Source organism: Corythoichthys intestinalis, chromosome 9, assembly GCF_030265065.1.
Source record: "Corythoichthys intestinalis isolate RoL2023-P3 chromosome 9, ASM3026506v1, whole genome shotgun sequence".
In the NCBI taxonomy this organism is placed as follows: domain Eukaryota; kingdom Metazoa; phylum Chordata; class Actinopteri; order Syngnathiformes; family Syngnathidae; genus Corythoichthys; species Corythoichthys intestinalis.
The window spans coordinates 21,385,311-21,411,641 of record NC_080403.1 but is presented as its reverse complement, the minus strand read 5'-3'; the positions used below and the strand labels follow the sequence as shown (position 1 = coordinate 21,411,641).

The following is a 26,331-nucleotide window of genomic DNA, read 5'->3' as shown; positions in this document are numbered from 1 at the left end:
TTGAATATGTCAAAAATTTTATTAAAATATTTTTCAAAAAGCTGACAATTTTATGTCACTCAAAACCGTTATAGTAAATTACCCATATTGGCCCAAATATAAGACAGTGTTTTTTGCATTGAAATAACACTAAAAAAATGTCTTATATTTGCAGTCTAGACATTATACCCATTCACGACGCTAGATGGCGCCAGATATAATTGAAGCGATGTTCTGTCATGACAGATCTCAGCTACTCTCCCCATTCACAACGATCGATGGCACCAGATATCATTGAAGCGATGTTCTGTCATGACAGATCTCAGCTACTCTTTTAAGTTTAACCAGTTTGCATTATTTTATTGCAGTGTTTTTCCTTATTCAGATTTGTTTCAAGACTACAGTTACAGTTAAACTTCACTTTGATGGTTCATGCAGTTATTGCAATTTTGTTGTTTTATCACAATAGATTGGTTTATTTACATTTCAAAAACCAGAAGCCATTCATTTACGAATGGGATTGCACTTTAGTTTACATATTTAAATGTTCAGATATTAAGATTTGAATGGGGCAAAATAACTTGCTTTTTCTCTCAAATATATTTTTATAATCATTTGTTTCGGATGTACTGTAATTATTTTCTGTATGAAAATTAATTTGGTGTTCAAAGTCTTTTTTCAAACTTGAGTCTTGAAAAAGAGGGGGTCGTCTTATAATCAGGGCCGTCTTATATTTCGGGCCTATACGGTATGTGTTGTGCCGATACCAATACTAGTACCAGAAGATTCCCCGATATGGCACTAAAATGCTGGCATTGGTGTCGGCGAGAACTAAAAAATAACACGATACCATATGAACTCATAGAGATTTATTTTCCAATGGTCATAAAACCACAGAAGACGAAGATGTAAAAAGGGAGAGAAAAGAAGAAAAATTATGCTGGCATGTAAGGTGGGGTGCCAAAATGCGATGCCCATTGTGGTCCGTTTCTGATGTAACCGGCAGTAAAAACAAAGATTATTTGCCTTCTTGCCACCCGTTTGTTTAATTGTAAACATTAGTGATGCCAGTGATTCTAATTGTTAGAATTGTTTTGCACGCTGTTAACATTTATGCTTTCCTTGTTATAGCGACTCATCAGATAGGATAACTTCTGTTTAGTCAACCTTTCTTTGTCCTGGGCCATGTCGCCGCTTGCTTACCCCTCACCTCCTTTTGTTTTTCCTGAATAAATAGAGTTGAGGATGACAAACTGGGCAGCTTACCACCACAAAAATCTACATCGACTTCTATTCTTTTCAGCCAAGTTAGGTGTAGATGAACCAAACTTCAAATCTTAACACTAATCCTACAATATCTAATACTAGAAGTGAGAAAATAAAGTGAGGCAATGTAAACACAAGTTACTTACAAATGAGGAGGATGACAGCAGCCTTTTGTCTTCATGTAGATGACCTAAAAAATATATTTGCTCATATATTTTTATTAACACTGTACATTTTTTTTAAAATGACATGGTATTGGTAAAGTATTGGTATCGGTCGATCCCACACAGCTGTGTATCGAGTGTAAACAAATGGTATCTGATCAACACTAGTAAAAATAAAGAAATATTATTCATAGGGGTGCACAATATCCATTTTTTGAAACCAATACCGATATCAGTAATTTCCTGCTCCTCAAGGCCGATACCGATACAATAGCTGATAATATATATATATATATAATTTTTAAATGTATATTCACAAGTTTTTGAGCACCTGCAGGTCAAAAATACTAGTGGTGGAGTCAGCATAAATTTGCCTTTGACCTAACCAGATTCTTCATGATGACATGAACATTACTATTATGAACAAAACAAAGACAATAACAGTTTTCACGTCAAATAAAGTGCCTATATTTATTTTTTCAAATCAAAATAATTTGAGACAATCAAAATAAATTAGTCAATGTCATTGACGATGTATTCCCCTGAACAATGAGCACTGAACTAAAACAAACATAAACCCAACAGGTATTGTACTTTGTAAGCAGCTAAAACATTTGTTGCAGCAGGAGAGAAGACTTTTGTGGTCTTCGTCCATGAAACATCTTTCTTAACCTGGCAATTATAGGACAGCAAGCCTATCAATAACCAAAAGGCCTGTCAATAACTTTACAATAGCATTACACTGTAAAATGTGAATATTTGCTAATAGTTCATCACTCAGTGATGGAAAAATATGGCCTCTCGAACAGTAAAAAAAACTTTGCATACTGGCAAAACAGGAGTGGAAAGAAACGCACACATCCCAATCCACCGACACCGTGCCAAAAATAATATATATTATCGGGCCTATTAATAATGTTATCGGATTTATTAGGATGACATCACAATTATCGATATGATAATTATCGTTCACCTGTAATTATTTGTAGTCTTGCTGACCTCGTGCGTTTGTTTACTGTGACTGAGACGAAAAGTCATCATGAGATTTTTTTTTTTTTTCCCAAGAGATGATCAATACAAATTATTATTCCTAGCGAAAATGTCAATGATTCCAACATGGGTCAATCGTGACCAGAGGTGGGTAGTAACACGTTACATGTACTCCGTTACATTTACTTGAGTAACTTTTTGAGAAAAATGTACTTCTAAGAGTAGTTTTGCTAAGCCATACTTTTTACTTTTACCTGAGTAGATTTGTGAAGAAAAAACTCTACTCTTACTCCACTACTTTGGGCTTTGGGAAAGAGTCGTTACATTTTTTTTCTCTTTATTCTATATATTAGATTTTTTTTTTTTTTTTTTTTTTAACAGCGATGCCATGACTAGCTCTACTAATTTCACCAATGAGACGTCACAACAATAATCATGACTCCATTACACCAATCAGACACAAGCTTACGAACAGCGCTATCACAGCAGTGCACGCCAGCCTTATCAAGGCCTGTGATGACTTATTACAGGTGAAGAATGAGCTAGCGGCATCCAACGCAGCCACAACCAACATGGTAATGAAAATTACTACTGAGCTGCAAAACCTGGAGATAAATGTTCGTCGGAATGCAGCAAAGAATGAAAACCGTGACGTGGGTTAAATCGACGAAATGGGGTGGCAGACACGGCCTGGCATCGGTCCTCAGCTATTCCCTATCTTCTGGATCAAATCAACTGAATGAACTATTGGTCAACTGGATTTAATCAACATAACGAGCACATTGCAGCGATCAACAAGGACTATTGGGAAAATTAACAATCCAGGGGAGGGTAAAAAAAAACAAAAAACAAAAAAACCCTTGTAATTACTACACAATCTGAAATGTCAAAAATTGTTATTCAATAATTTCTGCGTCCTTTGGTATACTGGGGGCGGGATTCAATAAGCTTCGGCTTCTCCCGTCTGCCCTTTTCTTTTCGGGTTGAATCAAATGTAAACACATATGATTGCTGTATGTTTGTTTGGATTTCTCATGCCTGAAAGGAAAATAAAGAAAGAAAAGAAAGAAAGCTTGCTGTTCTATGATCACGCCAACCTGCTCAATTACGTGGCTTCTTTAAAACACGGTAATAAATTAAGTATTTGACATAGAGCTCTGCCCTCAACATGACTTGAAACCGTGGATTTAAACCTCTCTTCCAGTTTTTATTTGGCACTGATTGACCACGGAAAAACGGAGATATGATCCTTTTAATTTCATATTAGTAACTATAAAGGAACTACAGTATTCAATATTCAAATTAGGAACTATTTTCTCCACTAGAGGGAACCCTGCTCTTTGGGCGAATGATGCTGCATTTCTGTCTTTTTCCCCCTCTCTTGCTGAAATTCAATCTTTTTTTCTGGGGGGGTATTTCTTTGGCTTAATGTGGTTAAGTAATGAGTTATTGTACAGTATCATTATGACAACAGCTTATTTTGATAAATTTGTGCTCAAGGGAAAAAAAAAATGTTTAAAAAAAAAATCTAACAAAAATAAGCAGTTACTAACAATGTTACTCATTACTTGAGTATTCTTCTCACTGGATTTTTTTTTTTTTACTTGTAATTGAGTAAATTTTTTTGGATGTCTACTTTTACTTTTGTAATATTAATTTGAAGTAACGCTACGCTACAATAAAATTTTTGGCAACACTTCCCACCTCTGTTCGTGACCCACTTTTGTCAAGTCACTAATGTGTCTAATTTTTGCACTCAAACATACTAACCCATCTGGTTTTATTGCTGTTCTTTAGTAAAATTAAATTGAAAGGTTTAAGTAGTAAATTGGTGTGTGTGTGTGTGTGTGTCTATGAGTGATTGATGACTTGCAGCTCCAGTAACTCTGCTCCTTTATGTGTTTACAGCAGATTTTCACCACGTGGCATTTAAGTCATCAATCTTGCTGGAATAAATAAAAGTGACAAATTACAGTGTTGGCTCTTTACACCTGTCAAGGCAACAATAACACAAACATTTCATCGTCCTTTGGTTGCCCTTGTGACGGTGATAGTTGATGATTTTCATCTTTGTTATAACAAAGTGTGACTTTCTTTGTCTCCCGGGAGAAGATGCGGGTCAGACGGATTAATTTTTTTGTTTGGTTTCACGGAGCCTCTTCTTCTCATATTTGATTTGATTTTCATCATATCTGTTCAGAACACGGTTCCTTCTATGCTTCTGACAGACAAAAAAAGAGATTAAAAAGGATGAAGAACATTTACATATATTTTTAATGTTTGAATTAAATTGTTGCAATATTTTGTAATTTTTTTATTTTTTTGCATTTACTTGCATCATTCATGCATTATTTATGATGTATAGCACAATAGTAAATGATGTCAATGAAGTACTGTATGTTGAAGCAAGATCACAGATCTGACACATTTGTGTTAATACAAAGCGGCATAATCCTACTTTACACCATTTTGCTGTTCTGAAGGAGAATTTTAGAGGAAGCAGCAGACTTTGAAATGTGTGCAGGAGAAAGTCGATCCAATAATCCAGTCTTCAGTGCCAGACTCAGGAGCTCAAGAAGAAGCCCGACACCTGCCTATTTCTGTGGTGTGTCGGGATGAAGACGGGAAGGGCATAAATGCAACAAAATGCCTCCAAAATCAATATCACATATCAAATCATTGATTGCAATGTTTCTTTGTACACATTTCGGTTGTTAACAGTAGTTTTGGATGTCATTTTGTTCCCAATTAGGTAATGACAGTGCTGTATTTCCGGACTTTGAATCAGTTTTTTTTCTTTTTTTATAGTTTGGGCTCCGACATATATGCATGTGCCGACATATACGGTGGTACCTCAATTTACGAACATCTTTACATACAGAATTTTCAGGTTATGACGCGCCTCAACGCGATATATTGCTTTGCTTTACTGAACGTAACATACTTATAACTGCTCTACCATTGGCTATTGCCTAGCATTCCTGGCATCCAATTGGCTTAGAGGGACTACTGTACACTGGGGCAAATAAGTATTTAGTCAACCACCAATTGTGCAAGTTCTCCTACTTGAAAAGATTAGAGATGCCTGTAATTGTCAACAAGGGTAAACCTCAACCATGAGAGACAGAACGTGGGAAAAAAAACAGAAAATAACATTGTTTGGTTTTTTAAAGAATTTATTTCCAAATTAGAGTGGAAAATATGTATTTGGTCACCTACAAACAAGCAAGATTTCTGGCTGTCAAAGAGGTTTAACTTCTTCTAACGAGGTCTAACAAGGCTCCACTCATTACCTGTATTAATGGCACCTGTTTTAAGTCATTATCGGTATAAAAGACACCTGTCAACAACCTCAGTCCGTCACACTCCAAACTCCACTATGGCCAAGACCAAAGAGCTGACAAAATTGTAGACCTGCACCAGGCTGGGAAGACTGAATCTGCAATAGGTAAAATGCTTAGTGTAAAGAAATTAACTGTGGGAGCAATTCTTAGAAAATGGAAGACATACAAGACCACTGATAATCTCCCTCGATCTGGAGCTCCATGCAAGATCTCACCCCGTGGCGTCAAAATGATAACAAGAACAGTGAGCAAAAATCCCAGAACCACACAGGGGGACCTAGTGAATGACCTACAGAGAGCTGGGACCACAGTAACAAAGGCTACTATCAGTAACACAATGCGCCGCCAGGGACTCAAATCCTGCACTGCCAGACGTGTCCCCCTTCTGAAGAAAGTACACATCCAGGCCTGTCTGCGGTTCGCTAGAGAGCATTTGGATGATCCAAAAGAGGACTGGGAGAATGTGTTATGGTCAGATGAAACCAAAATAGAACTTTTTGGTAGATACACAGGTTCTCGTGTTTGGGGGAGAAAGAATACTGAGTTGCATTGCATTGAGGGAGTTGAAAGTCCGTGTTGCCCAACGACAGCCCCAAAACATCACTTTTCTAGAGGATATCTGCATGGAGAAATGGGCCAAAATACAAGCAACAGTGTATTTCAAGCTTGTGAAGAGTTACAGAAAACGTTTGGCCTCCGTTATTGCCAACAAAGGGTACATAACAAAGTATTGAGATGAACTTTTGGTATTGACAAAATACTTATTTTCCACCATGATTTGCATATAAAATCCTTAAAAATCAAACAATGGGATTTTTGTCTCTGTCTCTCATGGTTGAGGTTTACCCAAGTTGACAATTACAGGCCTCCCTAATATTTTCAAGTGGGAGAACTTGCACAATTAGTGGTTGGCTAAATACTTATTTGCCCCACTTTATTTATACAGTGGTATGAAAAAGTATCTGAACCTTTTGGAATTTCTCACAATTCTGCACAAAATCACCATCAAATGTGATCTGATCTTTGTCAAAATCAAACAGATGTAAAAACAGTGTCTGCTTTAACTAAAACCATGCAAACATGTATAGGTTTTCATATTTTAATGAAGATAGCATGCAAACTATGACAGAAGGGAAAAATGTAAGTAAGTGAACCGTAATGAGGATAGCATGCAAACAATGACAGAAGGGGAAAATATCAGTAAGTGAACCGTCTGCCTAAAGAGGCTTAAAGAGCAATTGAAACCAATTTTTACCAAACAATTTAAGTCAGGTGTGTGCCCAATCACTGATGAGTGGTTTAAAGCTGCCCTGCCCACTATAAAACACACACATTGTAAGAAATGTCTTGATGAGAAGCATTGTCTGATGTGCATCATGGCTTGGTCAAAAGAGATGTCTGAAGACCTTCAATCAAGGATTGTTAATTTGTATGAAGCTGGGAAAGGATACAAAACCATCTCAAAGATCTGATCACATTTGATGGGGATTTTATGCAGAAATGTTCGTTACCAACTGCGCAAAATGCATCTTCCTTCCAGGTCTGGCAAAAACTAGCGCCGGAGCCAATCGTTCCCATTATATCCTATTGTTCAACGTATGCCGGCCGCGTCAGTGCTCCGGAGTGACTGTGGACCATCTACGGCGCGCCGGTGTTGTTGACGTGTGGGCGCTCCCGTCAGGAGTGACATTTCACACTGGCCGGCTACTTTTCGGCACAACGTCGGATATTTACAACGAAGTCCGCCAAAACATTGTTACCGACTTGGCTGCTGCGAACAACCTCGCTTTGACACCGAACAGCTGAATGAAATTAAGAGCGCTGTGCTTCAAACTCGTCCTGTTTATGAAAGTCTGGTGTTGTGTAGTAATGAGCAGACGTGACTTCGGTGGTGCTTGCAAACTTTTTTAATGCGCCCACACACTAGATATCATGAAATGGCAAACTAGATGTGCTACGTTCCATGCCATTGGCTACGTGAGCCCAGAGTGATTATGGGACACGTAGTCCATATACTACATATATGAATTCTAAACTATCATGACTGAATGGAAGTTAAGAAGGCCAAATCCATACCAGTGACTATAGATAATGTTGCAAATATTGTTAATTCAGTACGTGACACAGATGGATTCGGACCACAAATAGGATGTCTTGCTCATGTAGTAAACCTAGCTGCTAAGAGAGCTGTAGCAGTCAACAGTGTGCCCTGCCTCACTTTACAAACAGTAAAGACTGTTCTCAGCACTTTTATACAAACTTTTTCCAGATCAGTAAGAAGTAAGCACATAAATATTATGCACTAAAATGCATGCTTATATGATGGCAATTTAATTTTTGCTCGTTAGCAAAAAAAAATAATAATAATAATAATTTTTTTTTTTTTTTTTTTACAGTGCATTAAATGTATTGAATCGGATCGAAAATCGTGTCCCTCGTATTGAAAATCGTACCGAACTGTGACTTAACTGTATCGTTGCATCCCTATGGAACACCGCTGCAGAGGCTATGACGGGAAAAGTTTTCATTTGCCTAAATGCTGAAGTTATTAAGTGCCATTTTTTTTTTTAAACACATTTTATTTATTCTGTGTTTTTGTGCGGAATCAATATTGTTGTTTTTTACTTAAGAGGCATAGTCTATTGTTTTTAGTGATTTCTTAAAAAGTGTTTTTGAATTTAGTCAATATTTATCGCGTTTAAATGGGTGTACTTGATCTATTAATATATCATGTATTCTCATTGTGTTATTGTAAATTAGTTTTTAAAAAATTGGGGGGGCGCAATAATATCGCATATCGCAATAATTTATGAGAATAATTATCGCACACTAAAATTTGTTATCGCGACAGGTCTAATTACAGCCTGTAATTTATGTCACCTACAGGTATGGAGATATGGTACCGAAGACCATCGCTGGTAAGATCTTCGGGTCAATCTGCTCGCTCAGCGGCGTGCTGGTGATCGCCCTGCCAGTGCCCGTCATTGTTTCCAACTTTAGTCGCATCTACCACCAGAACCAGAGAGCAGACAAACGCCGGGCCCAAAAGGTAAAAAGATAGTTATTACTACAGGGAAAAGTCAGTACCTTCTGGTAGTTAGTTCAAGAGAGGGCAAAATCGGAGGGAGATGGGAAAAAGCAATCACAGAAAACTATGGCAATCATTTATAGTTAGTTTGAATGAAACTAAATGGAACTAAAAAAAAAAAGAAAAACATTTAACCGCCATCAACTTTTTGTCCAGAGCTACAAACACTCAAAAACAGAATGGTGTTGCCCTTTTATTTGACATTCTTATACATATCACACAAGCAAACGCAAGTACACACAAACACTCTACAGCCGAGTGTTAAATGTTAGCTATCCACTCGTTGTTCTGATTTAGTGGATTTGACCTTTTCGGTAGGGCTACATAAGTGAAGCAACACGCTAAGAGTGGCTTTGCAGTGAGAAAATTGAAGAGGGTGATGTATTTGAGTGCCGTGACAAAGCTGGACCCATGTTTTTTTCATGTAAACACGTGGATGCTTCATCAGGTTAGCACACTGTCAAATAAACATTCTACTATGTGATTACATTAAAAAACAATATATAGTGATAGCTTGATTTTGGTGATAAATCTATTTAAGAAAATGAATACTTCCAGTAGGAAATTTTATTTCTTAATAAAACTAAACTTTTCCAGACATCCACAAATATTGTACTAGTATATCCAGTCATTAAATATAATTATGCTTTAAAGCTCTACTTCAAGAGTTGACGCTGTCATTTTTTCTTAAATCTGTTGATTTATGGGAATTTATCAACGAAGAATAGCTTCTACTGACTCTTAAAATGTTTCATGCTGCTGACATAACAAGTCTTATTTAGTTGACATTCCCTGACAGAGGACTAATGAGACAATCATCATTAACGCAACTGCAGTTGATGGCGGCGATGTTCATTAATTCTCAGGGTATTGAATCAATCAGAATTGGACTTTTCTGGTTGTCTAGGAAGACGCTTCACTCCATTAGGCATGTGGAGGAGTGGCATCCAATTATAATAGCATTCAGAAGAATGCTGGAATTCACTTCATTATCTTTAGGACTATATTCTTTATTTTTTTCCTCATTATTTTCTATGACTATATTCGTGTAACATTAAAACTTAATTCTTGAAACTGACTTACTGCAAATCTAATGACTTTACAACTCCAGTCCCGCAACATTTATTTTGTTTTTATCACTTTATAACTGAATTCTTCTATCATTCTTCTTTGTAACATTTGCTCATATTTTTGTCGTTTAACTTTTTAACTTTATTCTTGTAATGTTAAAATTTTCTCATAACATTACACCATCGTTCTCAGGATATTAGTCTCGTAATCTTTTGACTTAATTCTTGTAAATTTAAATTTTCATTATTGCAATAATAGTTTCTTCCTTCTAACATTGCAACTTTATTCTTTTGAAGTTAATGACTTTCTTTTCGATGCTTTACAACTGAATTGTTTATGCCCTTCATTTAACGTCAAGACTTCTTTCTCATACAGTTTACTTTATTATCAATTAAAGCAACACTAGGTAACTTTTCAGTTTTGGTTGATTTTAGCGACACTGGTGGACAAAAGCGGTATTGTTTTGCTGCGTTTCCCATGAGGACCAGCGTGCACCCACACAGTGTCGTGAAATCATGATCTCCCGGTCGCCTGCAGCTGTATTAAACGACATTTCTGTTTCCAGTGGCTGTGTTAAGGATGAATAGTAATAAGGTAATGAATCCAGTTGTGGCTAAACAATAGTATATGGCGGAAAACACTCAGGTGACTTGAAGTTCCGCTCTGAGACCCCCAATTTGTCCAAATTTCTAAACTGTCTGATATGCACGTGTGAGACATCATTGGAAAGCTTAAAATCTCAATTTTCTTGGGGAAGAAAAATTTTGGACGGGAGGGCATTTTAAAAGAAAAAAAATGTTTTTTTTAAACAGCAAAACCCTATCTGGAGGTGAGACCACGCGAGAGCAGAATTACAGAGGCCATGACTTTAACGAGATATTATCGCGTACTTACCCTGTTTGGATCCAAAAATTCCATGTCACATGTATCACTGAGTGTCAAGACACAGCTGTGAATGGCCACAGCCGGATTTTTGGGGGATTTTATGGATGAAACATGGTAATATAACAAGGGTCATGAAGCAGAAATCGCAGACATCAAGGAGTGGTCGAGATGTTCTCTTTCATATATTTACCCTTTTAAACGTTTTTTTTTTTTCAATTTTTCTTTGTTTGGATCGATTATTTATCATCTAACATATTGGGGAAAATGCGACAGTAACAAAAAAAATACAATTTAGCGTTAGTTATGAGGTAGATATCCGTGACTTTTTTAGAGACACCATTTTTTTCATTGTGACGTCATTTGTTTCAAAGTTTAAAATATGCGAGTGAATCATTTTTAAAGTCGTTTTTTTTTTTTTTTTTAAATGAAATATTGGACTTCGATTAATGATTCTTAGCTAAAAATGACAGATATTTTGAATAATAAATAAAATTACTTACGTTCTTTTTATGGCTGGGTTGAAACAAAAGCGGTTGCGTGATGTCTGTAAACGGGGGTTTCCAGGGTAAAAGGGACAAATTAAAAATAGTTCGGCGGCTTAATGCGCCATGAATCTGCTATGACAGCATATAGACATATTGTTCTATCAAACACAACAGTTCGTTTGGCTTAAAATACAGCAGTTTATTTTATAGAGGGTTGCAAGAGCAGAAACTGCTTTTTCAGTCTTGTCTGTGTTTTCCGCCATATGACGGTTAGCAACCCGGCTCATCAGCCCTTACGAGTTCGGTTGAGGGCGGAGGGGTGCGGGTGTCATGTCAGCGAGAGAAAGCCAAGCCAGTGTTTATTCTTGAGTATCCCTTTATCCTGGTAGCCTTTTTTTCCTCTTCGGACAACATTTTTTGCCTCTTTTGTTGCTCTGCCATCTTTGCAGAAAAAGGTTGAAAAGTTACTTAATGTTGCTTTTAAATTTATACTATTATTTAATTCCTAATAATGTTTCAACTTTGTTGCGAATTTACAACTTTATTCCCATAACTGTGAAACTTGATATTTGCAACATTACAATATCAATTTATTGCAGTAATTTAATTACTTCAGGCTCTTATTTCTTGTGATCCATTTATTAATTTTTGTAACTTTGACTTCATTCCCCTTACTTCACAAATTAATTCCATATTAATACAACTTTGTCATAACATTGTCTTTCAGTATTTTAATAATGTCTATATAAACAATTTTATTCCTAGAAATGTATAACTTTATTTCAGTGAGGTTGACTTATTTGTCACATTTAATTCCCATAACATTACACCTTCTCATAATATTACATCATTATTTTGTGAGTTGTTACATTCATAATTTTGCAACTTCAACCCCATATCACTCATTTTGGTAACTTTACATTTTGATTCATTTAACTTTATAAATCAAATTAGAAGTATTCTAGGTAGATAGTAACACGTTACATGTACTCCGTTACATTTACTTGAGTAACTAACTTAAATGTACTTCTAAGTGTATTTCTACTAAACTAACTCTCAAACTAAAATTTTTACTATTACTTGAGTAGATTTGTGAAGAAAAAAGGCTACTCTTACTCTGCTACCTTGGGCTACACAAGAGTCATTACATTTTTCTTCTTCATTCTACATATTAGATTTATTATTTTTTGTTTTGCCAGCGATGCCAAGAGTAGAGAGGTGCCTGGTGTATTACCAGGGCAGCTCTACCGATTTCACCAATGAGACGTCTCAACAATAATCACATGACTCTATTAGACCGATCAGATGTAAGCTTGCCATTCTATCTTCACACTAGCCTGTTCAATCGTGTGGTGTCTTTAAAGCACCATGAAAAAAAAATAATTATTTGATATAGAGTGCTGCCCTCAACATGACTCGAAAGCACAGATTTCAGCCTCTCTCCCTGTTTTTATTTGGCATCGATTGACCATGGAAAACCGGAGATATGAGCCTTTTAATTTCATATTAGTAATTATGAAGGAACTCTTTACTCTCCAAACTCAGAAGTATTTTCTCCGCTAGAGGGCAGTCATGTTTTTTGGACAAATAATGCTTCATTTATGTAATTTTTATTTCTCTTGTCGGAATTCAATGATTTTTTACTTTTTTTTTTTGTATTTCTTGGGCTAAATGCAGTTATGCACAATATCATTATTACAATAGTCCATATAGATAACTTTGTTTTGAGAAAAAGAATACCATTGTTTTAAAAAAATAAATAAAAAAATAAAAATCCAACAAAAACATAAATGGTAAATGGTAAATGGTGTTATACTTATATAGCGCTTTTCCACCTTTCAAGGCGCAGTTACTCACAATGTTACTCGTTACTTTAGTATTCTTTTCATCAAATCCTTTTTTGCTTTTACTTGACTATATTTTTTGGACGACTACTTTTACTTTTACTTGAGTAATATTATTTTGAAGTAGTGCTACTCTTACTTGAGTAAAAGTTTTCAACCCACCTCTGAAAATATTACAACTTCATTAGCGTTTCTTATTGGGCCAATTCCTATAACATTATAACTTCAACATCATTTGTGAATATACTATACAACCTCATTGCTGCATCTTAATCAATTTTGAGAAATGGGCACTTTTGGTAACGACAATTTAATTCCCATAACATTAACTTGTGAGTGTAATATTATTTTATATTACAACTCTTGCAACTTTATCTCTCTCCAAGTTTGTTTCCAACTCTCTGTAAAATTCCACTCGCCAAAATCAAGCTCTCTCCCTAAATCTCATCCCCAATGATGTTGATTTTGACCAAAACTGACCTCTGACAAAGTCATACCTCAGTAAACTTAACTCAACCTCCATTACGACTAAATCAACCATTACAAAGGTGGCAGATACTCACAAGCCCGACCAATCACAATTGACTTCCTGCCGGGATCAGTGTGGGTTATTCCCTCACTCACTTCCTCCTCGCGTCAAGCGCAACCTTTGATCAACCGAGACGAGCGCGAGGCAGCGTTCTCGCTGTCAAACCCATTCTCTCATTAACTGAAAGCAACACAGACAGACACTTTCCATCCCATATGCAATGCACGCAAGCACACGCGAAAACGTGATAATTATATCGCCGTGCAGACGTCTGCAACTACACTTTCCAAATATTCCTAAACTAATTCTGTGACTTTATAGGTTATGCCAGGTCTTGTTTATTGGGTCACGTGGGAGAGTGTGAGAAGCTGAGCCCGGTTGAGGAGATCGCTCACTTTTACAAGCACTTGAGGCAGCTTCATATCCTTCACAGCTGCCCTAATATCCTCTTCATTTTAGCAAATTTGATTCCCCTATCATCTCTCTTTCATTCCCTGTGTCATTCTCGATTGCCCTCCCTCTGCTGAGTTATCAAATCTATCTTTCTGAGGGGCTGACTCATTTATTTTAGTACGATGCCTCCCTCTAGACAGTGGGAGGGAGAGATAGAATTTAAAGTGTTTAACTCCAGTCGCGTTTTTCATCCTCTTTGAAGCTACGACTAGAATGCAGGACACAGGAGTGCGTGGGGGTTAAGCAACTTTACAGGATTGATGTCATGTGGTAGATTCTTAGTAATAGCTCAACCGTGAGGTGTTTTCATAAGGACGCACCTAGAGTGAACGCACGTAGAGTGTCCTCGATTTATGACGGTTGCCAGCATACTGTATGAGATTTCAACTTTACAAACAATGTGCATCGACAAGTTAGTGCAATGGTGAAAGAATAAAAAGGTAACCTCACTTATTAATCTACGTATTATTACAGGATGAAAGCATGTCAATTCACCACGAAAGTACTGTGGTATGAAAAAGTATCTGAACCTTTTGGAATTTCTCACATTTCTGCATAAAATCACCATCAAAAGTGATCTGACAGAAGGGGGAAAATGAGTAAGTGAACCATCACATTTAATATTTTGTAACCCTCCACCCCTTTGGCAGCAATAACTTTAACCAGACGCTTCCTATAGCTGCAGATCAGTCTAGCATATCGATGAGGACTAATCTTGGCCCACTGTTCTCTACAAAACTGCTGGAGTTCAGTCAGATTTCTGGGATGTCTGGCATTATTCGCTGTCTTTCGGTCATGCCACAGCATCTCAATGGGGTTCAAGTCTGGACTTTGACTTGGCCACTCTGGAACGGGTTTTTTGTTCTTCTGAAACCATTCTGAAGTTGATTTACTTCTGTGTTTTGGATCATCGTCTTGTTGCAGCATCCATCCTCTTTTTAGCTTCAACTGTCTGACAGACGGCCTCAGGTTTTCCTGTAAAACATACTGATAAACTTTTGAAATCTTTCTTCCATTAATGATTGCAAGTTGTCCAGGCCCTGAGGCAGCAAAACAGCCCCAAATCATGATGCTCCCTCCACCATGCTTCACGGTGAGGATGAGGTGTTGATGTTGGTGAGCTGTTTCATTTTTCTTCTTACATGATGTTGGGTGTTACTCTCAAACAACAAAATATTTTGCCAAAACCTCTGTGGAGTGTCCAAGTGCCTTTTTGCTAACATTAAACGAGCAACAATGTTTTTTTTAGACAGCAGTGGCTTCCTTTGTGGAGTCCTCCCATGAACACCATTTTTTGCCATAGTTTTACATATAGTTGACGTGTGCGCAGAGATATTGGACTGTGCCATTGATTTCTGTAAGTCTTTAGCAGTCACTCCAGGGTTTTTTTTTTTTTTACCTCTCTGGGTATTCTGCGCTGCACTCTTGGCGTCATCGTTGGGGGACAGCCACTTCTTCGGAAAGAAGCAACAGTGCCAAACTCTCTCCATTTGTAGACAACTTCTCTGACTGTCGACTGATGAACATCCAGACTTTTAGAGATGGTTTGGTATCCTTTCCTGTCTTTATACAAATCAACAATCCTTGATTGCTGGTCTTCAGACAGCTCTTTTGACCGAGCCATGATGCACATCAGACAATGCTTCTCATCAAGACAATTCTTACCAGCTGTGTGTTTTATAGTGAGCAGGGTAGTTATAAACCACTCATCAGTGATTGGGCACACACCTGACTTAAATTGTTTGGAAAAATTGGTTTCAATTGCTTTTTAAGTCTCCTTAGGCAGAGGTTCATTTACTTATTTTTACCACTTCAGCCATTGTTTGCATGTTGTCCTCATTAAAATAAAAATAAACCTATAAATGTTTGGGATTTTGACAAAGATCAGATCACATTTGATGGGGATTTTATGCAGTAATGTGAGAAATTTCAAAAGCTTCAGATACGTTTTCATACCACTGTAGTTGTTGTTCTTGTTCTTGTGGACACGAAATTTGGAGTCCTGCTCCTCAATTACTTGTGATACTGTCATGTTTGTACCCATTCTCAGTTCTTTTTTTTTCATTCAGCCTCTGATTGAGCCAGATGGGCGGGGCATGCGACACACCTGTTCCGCATTAGGAACGCTAAATATTTAAGGACACCTTTCACCATCTGCAAGTGTCTGACTATTACTTGCCTAGCTACCGTTGTATTCTCTGTTATCACACTGTTGTTGTGCTGGTATTTTTGTTGGGCTTTGCTGTTTTTTGTGTTTGCCTTTTCTGGCCATGGCTGCCCTCCCCTTGGTTCTCTCGCCGACTCGGTTCGTGCTGTTTTTGTTTGTATTTTTCTATCGGGTTCTGGCGTGCTCCCTTAGTTCTCGTTTTGTAATGATAAATGCTACAAACCTCCGTCTCTGTTTGGATCCATATTTAACAGCTCGCTATTTCATAACAGATACGATCATCTTGAAACTTAGCTATGTATCATGGGCCAGTGTCTATTGATTCTATGAGCCCGATTTTTTAATTTTTTTGTATCAGGGCTGATTAATATATTGCAAACTTATATATTTGCGTTAGTAGTGTTTTGTAGCACACATTGTTTTCGAAAATCAGACACGTTGGTCAAAAATTTGAAGGTAAATGACATTTGGGGAAATTTAAGATTGTAAAATCTGAGAAAATGGCCAAAATAGATGAGATATGTTTGCCTTTCAAAAGTTCACGGCAAAGATTCTTTTTTCAAAAATATGTAATTTCGATCGTCATTTTTATGAATTGTATTAAATTGGTGCCACCATCCGAGCTTGAGGTATTGCATTTAACAGGTAATATCTGTCATGTGGTGAAAGCGTCTCAGAAACCGACACCTTTTATGTTTTTGTTGCTTTCTCAAGGAAGGGATCTGTTAATAAAAGCACTTGGAAACGCAACTTTAACATACAGTACGAACTTTCAAATAAAAGTTTCAGAGGTTAGAATTTAGTGATAAATCATTACAAAAATATCCACCCAGGTTTTGATAAAATACCCAAATTCCCTTGTTTGTCAAAGTCTAAGGCGTATCATCAGTGAAGTTTATTTTCATACATATGGCTCACCTTAATATACGGTACTGCATTTCTAATTTTTTTCAATATTTTTTAACATTGTAATTATTTATTTGTTGTTTGTTTTAATGTTTTATTTATGGGTTTGAGGAGTGATAAATGTTTGTCTTCAGCACTTTACTGGGGCAATATAATAGGGTTATACTCCAACAAAGGATGATTCAAAGTCATGATATGTAACCAGAATGCATACATAAAATGCATTGGATTATAAGGTGCACTGTCAATTTGGGGGGAGAATAAAGGATTTTAACTCATTGGCTGCTATTAAAAGCAGGAGATGTCCAATCAATTTCAAGTGCGAGCGCTGTGTCCTTACATTCCAGTCGAATGAACGTTCATGCCCCCCCGCCCCCCCCCAAAAAAAGTTGCCCTAAAGCTGGGGTGCAAAACTATTTTTTATTGCAAGCCAGATCGCATTCAGAAACACATTATGATTCCAAAGCCATAAAAATGTACAAATGACAAATGGAATGATACCTGATTTTGAAGTGAGTAAGAAAATTGATTCATTTAATTTTAAAAGAGGATAGTTGTGACAAAGATCCTTGAAATATCTCAACGCTATGCTTTTAAAAGGGGACACTTAGTGATGCCTGATTCAATAATCAGTATTAGTAACCTGATATTGCTATTTTTTTGGAGTATCAAACAATATCAGATTGGATCCAATGTTTTCAGCACCATCGCTCTTTTTCTCTTCTGTAAATCCAAATGCAAGGCAAACATGTCTGATGTGTTGGACTACTCTTTAGAAACTAAAGATAGTGACAGCATTTTATAATATTTGTAAACCGAGCAATTATTAGGGTGGTAACAGCAGGGCTCACTTTTACACATTTTGTTGATGGGGGCTGGATTTGATGGCATTTACTGTTTGCATATTTTTTTTATTATGTAAAAATATGGGTACTGGCCAAATATATCTTGAAAAAATCAGATTGTAAATGTAAAAATCAGCAGCAGGAAATGCTTAGCTACATCTTACATTTTTGTTATTTTGTCAAGAAACATGAAGTCAATACACCTGCTTTGCTTTTGCTTTGGCACCTACCATAAAATTGGATGTGCCATTTTGGATTAAAATTTGTAAATATAAACTGAACAGATTTATGGGTGTATAGCCACCACTTTAAATTAACCACGCAAAGTATAGAATGTAAGAATATGACGAAGTTTGCATTGTAAGTGATCTATAAGACAACGTTTTACTCATTTAAAATGCCACCCACCTGTCTGACATGATTCACTCTCCTTTTTCTGCACCCAGAAAGCTAGAATGGCTCGTATACATTTAGCCAAGACTGGCAGCGCCAACGCCTTCCTGCTGAGCAAACGCAATGGACTCCTCAACGAGCTGCTGGAGCTGACGGTGAGGGATGACGTCTGACTCTAAAATACACTTTGGAGTAGATTAGTTAAAACATTTCTTCAAATGCGGTGTATTTTATTTAAAGATTTTTTTTTTCATTGGCTGCCAATGACGGCATTTGACGTCCAATTCTGTTTGGGAGGAGGCGAAAGAGCATTCATTCAATGGCTCTTCCCACTGAAACATGAGCCTTTTAAGCCAGTCCTAACATGTTTAGATTCATTTGATGTTTTTCATTGTCAATGGCAGGCAATGAGTTAAAAACAGCACTATGCTACTGAGAAAGATTGATTCGTGCGTACTAATTCTTTGGCTGCCATTGACAACGATAGATGTTCAATCCATTTTGACAGGAACGATATGGCAGAAATATGTAGCAATTTCACCCAAAAAAGGTTTTGGTGATTGTATTCACTGCCAGCCCAGGTGTACATATAGTATTCACGGGGTATCTGGTGTGGTAGTTAGCAAAGCAAGAACATAGACTTCATAATGTATTGACGGTACAAGGGGTGTGGGGCCGATAAATAGGCCTGCATTGTAGGCGAGGCCGTCAAAGCTGACGGAGTGGAATGACAGACAAAGAGCTTTTTTTGTTGAAAAGTCTTATGAATAAATGCTTAAATCCCTGAATTCTTTATAGATATGGACGTAAAACAGTCTCGATTCTTGGTTAAAAGCAAAAAAAAAACAAAAAAAAAACGTGCAGTTAGCATTTATTTTACGTAAATATGTTGAAGAACAATGCTAGTCTGTTGTTAAATGGAGCTAGCGGCTGCTTTATGTAAACAGAGCTTTTCCGGTGAAAATTCTTGTGAATAAATGCTTAAATCACAGAATTCTTTGTAGATATTGACGTAAAACAGTCTCGATTCGTGGTTAAAAGCAAAAGAACTGTGCAATTAGCATTTTTTTACATAAATATTGTGAACTATGATACCGATGCCGTATCAACTCATTTCTAATTTCTTCTTCTTTCTTGAGTTTCAATATGCTTGCATGGTATGAAAAATATAATACAGTGGTACCTCTAAATACAAAGTTAATTCGTTCCAGGACCTTGTTTGTAAGTCGAAATGGTCGTATGTCGAGCAGGATTTTCCCATAAGATTACATTAAAATTCCATTAATTCATTCCGTAGCCCAAAAACCTACACTAAATCCTTAATAAATACTGCTGGTACTATTACAAATGGCAATTACACATAACAAAACACATACATTATAAATACAAATCGGAGTAATAATATAATAATAATAATAATAATAATAATAATAAAAATTCCTGTAGTAATGTAACGAATCGGGTTCCAATGTGGCGGACATTTTTTTCTGTATCTGAACGCGCCGCGTGACTGACGTGACAGAGACTTTACTTTCGCTTTCAATGTTTACTTGAGAATACCATCAACTGCGGTGGACAGTAGGCGTTTTGTGTTGGATACGTTCTGAAATAAATGATAAAAACCTGACGCAGCTGGCGATTTCTTTGGCGGTGTTACCACAATAATAATTGTCAACTTAACTTATAAAGACTTTTATACCTTCCATATGAACGAGGGGGACAAAGTTTTCCAAATTTAAAATGGTATTATTGGGCTGCTCAGTTACGTTCAATGGCATTCTATTTTGCAGATGAGACACGTCCATCTTGGTTGGCTATAGAGCAGGCATCGGTACAATGCCTACCCCTAAGACTTTATTTGTACTCTGCAGACCTCAAAGTTTTAAAAAAGAAAACAAGAAACCCATTTGTCAAAAATTGTATTGACATTTGGTATAAGACACATCAACACGTTAAGGATGTTCCTCAAATTTCGCGCTATAGTCCTCTGTGGGGTAATTCCAATTTTGAACCAGGAAGGGATGATGGTGGTTTCAAAATATGGGCAGAGAAGGGGGTTGGAAAAGTTTCAGATCTATACTCGAACAATGTTTTACTTACATTTGAAGAGCTCTCTAACAGGTTTCATATCCCAAAAAAACATTTTTTTAAATATTTGCAGGCAAAACATTTTATTATTTCAAAATACAAACAGGTTGAATCGGAACCACCACTGTCGATCTTAGGAAATCTGACACTCTCACATCATGAGAAGGGCTTACTTTCCCTATTCTACTCGGTTTTGGTAAAGAGTGATGGTGAAAACGCAACTGATAGACTGGAAGCATGGAAATCTGAACTTGGGGAGGCAATAACAGAGGAAGAATGGAACAGGGCATGTTTAAAAGCCCAAAAACAAACTATTAACACAAGAATGAGGTTATTGCAATATAAATGGCTGATGAGAGTATACATTACACCTGTAAAGTTAAACAGCTGGTCCCCTGATATTCCAGACACCTGCATTAAATGTTTAGAAGGACGAGGAACTCTTTTACATTGTGTTTGGGACTGCCCTAAATTGCAAAGATATTGGATAGAAGTGGCACGTATTATGTCATATATCGCTGGGATTGACGTACCGTATAATGCAAAATTGTTTATACTGGGCATTTACCCAAGGGACTCTGTGACCTGCAAAAAAAAACAGACTTTGATTGATTTTGGACTGCTACAGGCCAGGAGGCTCGTTGCGTTATTTTGGAAGAAAATGGACACACCTTCAATAAATCACTGGATTAAGGAAATGATAAATTCTGTTATGCTGGAAAAACTAACCTATGTAGTGAGAGGAAAGGCAGATGATTTTGAGCAAATATGGAAACCTTTATTGGACTTTATTGACAAATGGGGTGTACAACTACCTGTGGCATAATAAGTTGTGAAACTACTTGACTTGTGGACGGTTTTGTTTTTGTTTATTTTTTGTTCTGTGTTGTATGTTGCTATAAAATGTGTATAATCAATAAAAATATTGTTTAAAAAAAAAAAAAAAAAAAAAAAAAAAAAAAAAAAAACATAAAGACTGGCGAACGGTGGTCGGAGGAGGAAAGTGGAGAGGTATAATTGTGCCAGTTCACGGATACGCTCCCTAAACTCATATTTTTCTATAATTTGCATCTTCATTTCAATTGTAAGCGTCACCTTTTTCCTTGTTTCACCACCTGTACTAACCTTTTTGAAACCTGTGTTGATTTCTCTCACAAGAAAATCAGCCGTGCGTTCGTCTGTCACGTCGTCGTATTTTACGAATGTCGTCGGATGTAGAAAACAATGGCGAGTTAAATTTTATGTCGGATGTCAAAAGGATCGTGTGTCGAAGCGATCGTATGTCGAGGTACCACTGTAATTATCTTGAATACTCGAACAAATCACTCCTGAGACAATCCTTCCTGTCTGTATGCATTACAACTTTCGTACTTTTGTAACAGAAATCCAGCGTTAAATCGCTGCGCGCGTGTTTGTGAATAGCTCCTCTTGATGTGCGCGGCCCCTACCTGAAGGCGAGGCGCAGTGCATGACCAATCTGACCCGTCAATGTCATTATGAAGTCTGTGGCAAGAATAACTTATTTTGTTATTATTGTTTTTTTAAACTTTCTTAAAAACATCACTTAACAGTGGTAGAGGTCCAATCCATTTCAATTGGGAGGGTCTGGCAGCAAATAATAATGTGGGATTGTGTATGAGTCATGATATTTAAGAAATAAAATTAAAAAAAAAAAAAAAAAAAAAAAACAAGCATTAAATGATGAATTTGAAACTACACTATACAGTGAGTGTATAGAGTAATTAAGTGATAATGTTAAATTAATTAGATTGTATCAAATCAGAATTTATTTATAAAGCACTTTTTAAACAATGTTACACAATATGCTACCCGTTATTCTTATTGTAGCATTACGGGAATTCATTTCTAATTTTACAAGAATAGAGAAGTAACGTTACAAGTTTGAAATTTTAACGTTTCGAAAATTAATCCTTGATGTCATGAAGAAAAAAGGGCCTAATGTGAGAATGATGACATAATTTTACAAGAATTATTAAATTGTAATTTAAGAATGAAATGGCGACATAATGAAAATAAAGTCATTTTGCTGCTAGACAAGTCGTGACGTTGATAGACTCAAGTCCTAATTTTACAAGCATTGAAGTGTAATTTTAAGAAAATGAAGCTAATCAGAATTTTTTTACGTCACCCCTTTTCTCGCAGTGTCACAAGAGTTTAGAAACTTATAGACATTGAAGTGCTAATGTCTTGAGAATAAAGTCCTCACTTCATGCACTCTCACATTATGAGAATCAAGTTGAATAAAATGAAAGAATAGAGTCTGTTCTGAAACGTCTTTATTAAAAAGGAACAAATTGTAAGTCTGGTTGGGAGATTAATGACGCTGGTCTTTGTCCAACAGCATTCATTATTGCAGTCCGTTTCACATCTCTAACACACACACAGAAAGACATTTTCACATTTACATGCCCTCAAAATGACACTTACTGCCTTAATTAACCAAGGCACACTTGAAAAGTCCATCTGAAAGCTATAAAGAGCTGAAGAAAGTCAAAATGATTACATTCTCAGGGCAGAGGTGATAAGAGAGTAATCACACACGTGGTATTTATTCTACTTGTCTGCACTCCAACGTTCGATTTAAGCTTTGCATGCAAAACCAAATTAAGATTAAAACATTTTACCTGGCTTATTTTGTTGCCCCCAGTGATAATTAAATATCGTTTGCGTGGGAAAAAAATGTACAGGAAGCGTTTTACTCTAAAAATTCTATCGCTGGACAATATTCAAAGGAGGCCACGCTGAAAAGGGAAGATAAAGAATACTGTGCAAATAATTATCTTTTGAGGGGAGGTAAAAGTGCTCAGGATTTCAAGAAACAGTATTTGAAAAATAATAGCAAATATATATATTCAAAAATCATGCTAAAAATGATTAGCTTATTTTTTAGTCATTTTAAATTTACTGTTAGAATAACAATTTTTTTTAAATTGCTTGTTGAATTTCTTGTTGCTTTTTTTTCTTGGAAAACATAAGAAAAAATAACTTAATTGCGGTAAACTTTTGGTAGTAATAGTAAAGGCAAGGATATTAACGTTATACATAGGTTGAAGTTCATTGTAGTAACTTATATCTATCGGGGGGGATGCTGATGAGTGGTAATACGTAAGAGAATTGAGGTCTATGATTAATTTGACAAGCATTAGTTACTGTTGCAGTGGTTGAATCCATTCCTGTCTCATGTTTTTTGTATATTAAAAGGTTTGTTGTCCTCAAAACAAATACGTACCACCACACGTGGCTACCTTTGGCCGTCATTAGAAGACCCAGATGAACTCCAGATGCACAGCAGGTCTCATCACGTTAATAATAATAATACAGTTAATTTCAAGCGCCTTTTAAAACACTCAAGGACACTGTACAAGATAATACTTTGTTTAATTGGGAGCTAGTGGAGTTGACGGAGGATGGGGGTGATGTGGTGTGTGGTGGGGGTTCGGGTGATGAGGCGTGCTGCTGAGTTTTGGAGGAGCTGCAGTTTCTGGAGGAATTTATTTGGGAGATTGAACAATAGTAAGTTACCATAGTCAATCTGGGAAGTGACTAGACTGCAAACAAGAGTGATGGCGGTGTTGGGGTGACGAGAGACAAGAGATGGAAATAGGCTGATGTGGTGATTTTATTGATATGAGAGGGGAAGGAGACCCATTATCAGATGAATTGACATCTATTTTGACAGCCAATTAACTGTTGAGGGACATTGTTAGAACCGACTTTTTAATTAGTTTGTAATAACAAAGGAAAATAGAGTAAATATTCTCTTTTACTATTCATTATTTATTCGATGTATTTACATTTTTAGTTAAAAACAAAAAACAAAGAAAAAACAAATATGCTCTGATTTATGCAGTCCTCCAACTTATATTTCAGACTACATAAATTTTACATCCAATTTTATTTATGTGAAAAAACATGAATTTAATGCACATGATGTACATCTGTGGGCCACACAAAATGGCATTGTAGGCCCGATCAGGTCCTCAGGCCTTGAATTTGACACCTGTGATTTAGGTAAGTATGCAGAACTAACTAGATGAACAATTCCCTTTTTAAAAGTTGGTAACGCTTTATAATAACTATCCGTTTTACTAGTTAATAGATCATTAGTAAACTGTTGATAAATGGTTTATTGTTGATTTGTGAAGTATTTGTTAACAATTTGTTCAGTATTTACAGGGTACTGAAACACAGTTTGTGTAGAAAAGTTTCAAGTTTTTGTGTGCAACGTTTGGCATTTCTATCTTTTCAGGTTAAGAAATGCCGTTTACTTCAAAAGAAAAGGCACTTTGATAAGGCATTTTGCAGGCAATGCTCATGTTGCACATTCATGAAAATCTGCCATAGAACCAACGAATATTTGTACTTTTCTTTGTATATTTAACCAAAAAAACTTATGACCTTCAACATAAAGTATATATAGTTTTTTTAAGATCCATGAACTAGCATGGGCATTTAGAATGGGGTCAACTATATTGGAACACCCTTTAAATGCTTAACAAACTGTTAACAAATACTTCACAAATCAACAATAAATCATTTATCAACAGTTTACTAATGATCTATTAACTACGGGTAGTTATTATAAATTGTTACCTAAAAGGGTAATTATAAAGTGTTACCTAAAAGTTTGCACACACAAAAAAAAAAGTTTCTTAAAAGAGACTTGTTTCAAGTGTCAATGTGAGCAGTTTCTCTTTAAAAACAAAACAAAGAGAAAACTAGCTATTTTCTTATTTTTCTTCTTTAATTACTAAAATAAAGACATTGAGTAGAATCACATTGAAAGAATTATTGTATTTTTCTTGGAAAAAAAAAACAGCTTCTTGTCTCTTTTCAGCTTTATACTCCATAACAAAGGGACAAAGGAGGGTGACTATAATAACAAAAAAAAAAAAGGAAAAAAAAGGAAAAAAAGACTTCAGGTCCTTCAAAGAGAAACGAGACCCATGTGGTTCAGTGCAGATATGACATAAAAAATATTTTTTTTCACTTTCTTGCTTAGACAAGACAAGATCAATAACAATCTTCTGCTCAGCTTGAAAGTTGAAATGTGTGTTTTGGGGGGTTAAAGCTAGTTGAGGGTTCACGACAGTCAACGTGGGGGTGGCGCTAATCCTCAGAGCTGCCTCTTCAAATGGCTTTGCAAACTTTCGGTATGATTTCTGGCTGTCAAAATGGCTAAAAATAAAATAGAGGATGAAAACCATTCGCATCCATAGCGGCCATAGCGCTAACCACTGTAATATTATGTCGGGCAGTGGTCCCCAACCTTTTTTTGATCACCATAGGCTGAATCTACCTTTTTTTTTTAAAGCGGCTTCTCCTAAAACCTGATGGCAAATATCTTTGGCCGCAGGCATAATGAGGTCTTCTCCAATCATAAAAGGTTTCTTGGTAAGGTATGATGCTATCTTTTAGCCACAAGTTATTCAGAATGGACTTGGTTGTCGATTCTCTTCTGGTTCAGCAAGTGGCCTTTTCCCGTAAAAAGGCTGTCCAAAGACATCTGTTTTTCAGTCATCTTCACTATCGTCTGGGCTTATTATTTCCGGGAACAAATCTGATGCGCCTACGTACTTATGACGGAAAAGCGCACATAGGCATACCTGTCAACCCGAGGCCATTGGCAATCCTACAAATAGTGACGTATGCCCTTACAAATTGGTGACTAATCTTACAACGTTGTATATAGCGTGCAATACGAAACAAAAATAAAACTCCAATTTTTAAAATAATATGAATTTATTGGTAATTTTGTAACATATAACCTGGTGCAATCAAAGAACAATCAATATCTTCAGCTACATCATGAT

At 36.4% G+C, this 26,331-nt stretch overlaps 1 protein-coding gene across 2 annotated transcripts in view; it reads left to right on the top strand.

Annotated features, from left to right (window-relative positions):
• The window catches only part of LOC130921820 (potassium voltage-gated channel subfamily D member 3-like), a 132,204-nt gene that overhangs the window by 93,711 nt on the left and 12,162 nt on the right, over nucleotides 1-26,331 (top strand). For both annotated transcript variants that reach the window (XM_057846119.1, XM_057846118.1), the window contains exons 3-4: nucleotides 8,630-8,792; nucleotides 18,463-18,564. In XM_057846119.1, the coding sequence (XP_057702102.1) occupies nucleotides 8,630-8,792; nucleotides 18,463-18,564 (265 nt within the window). The remainder of the gene's footprint in view (nucleotides 1-8,629; nucleotides 8,793-18,462; nucleotides 18,565-26,331) is intronic.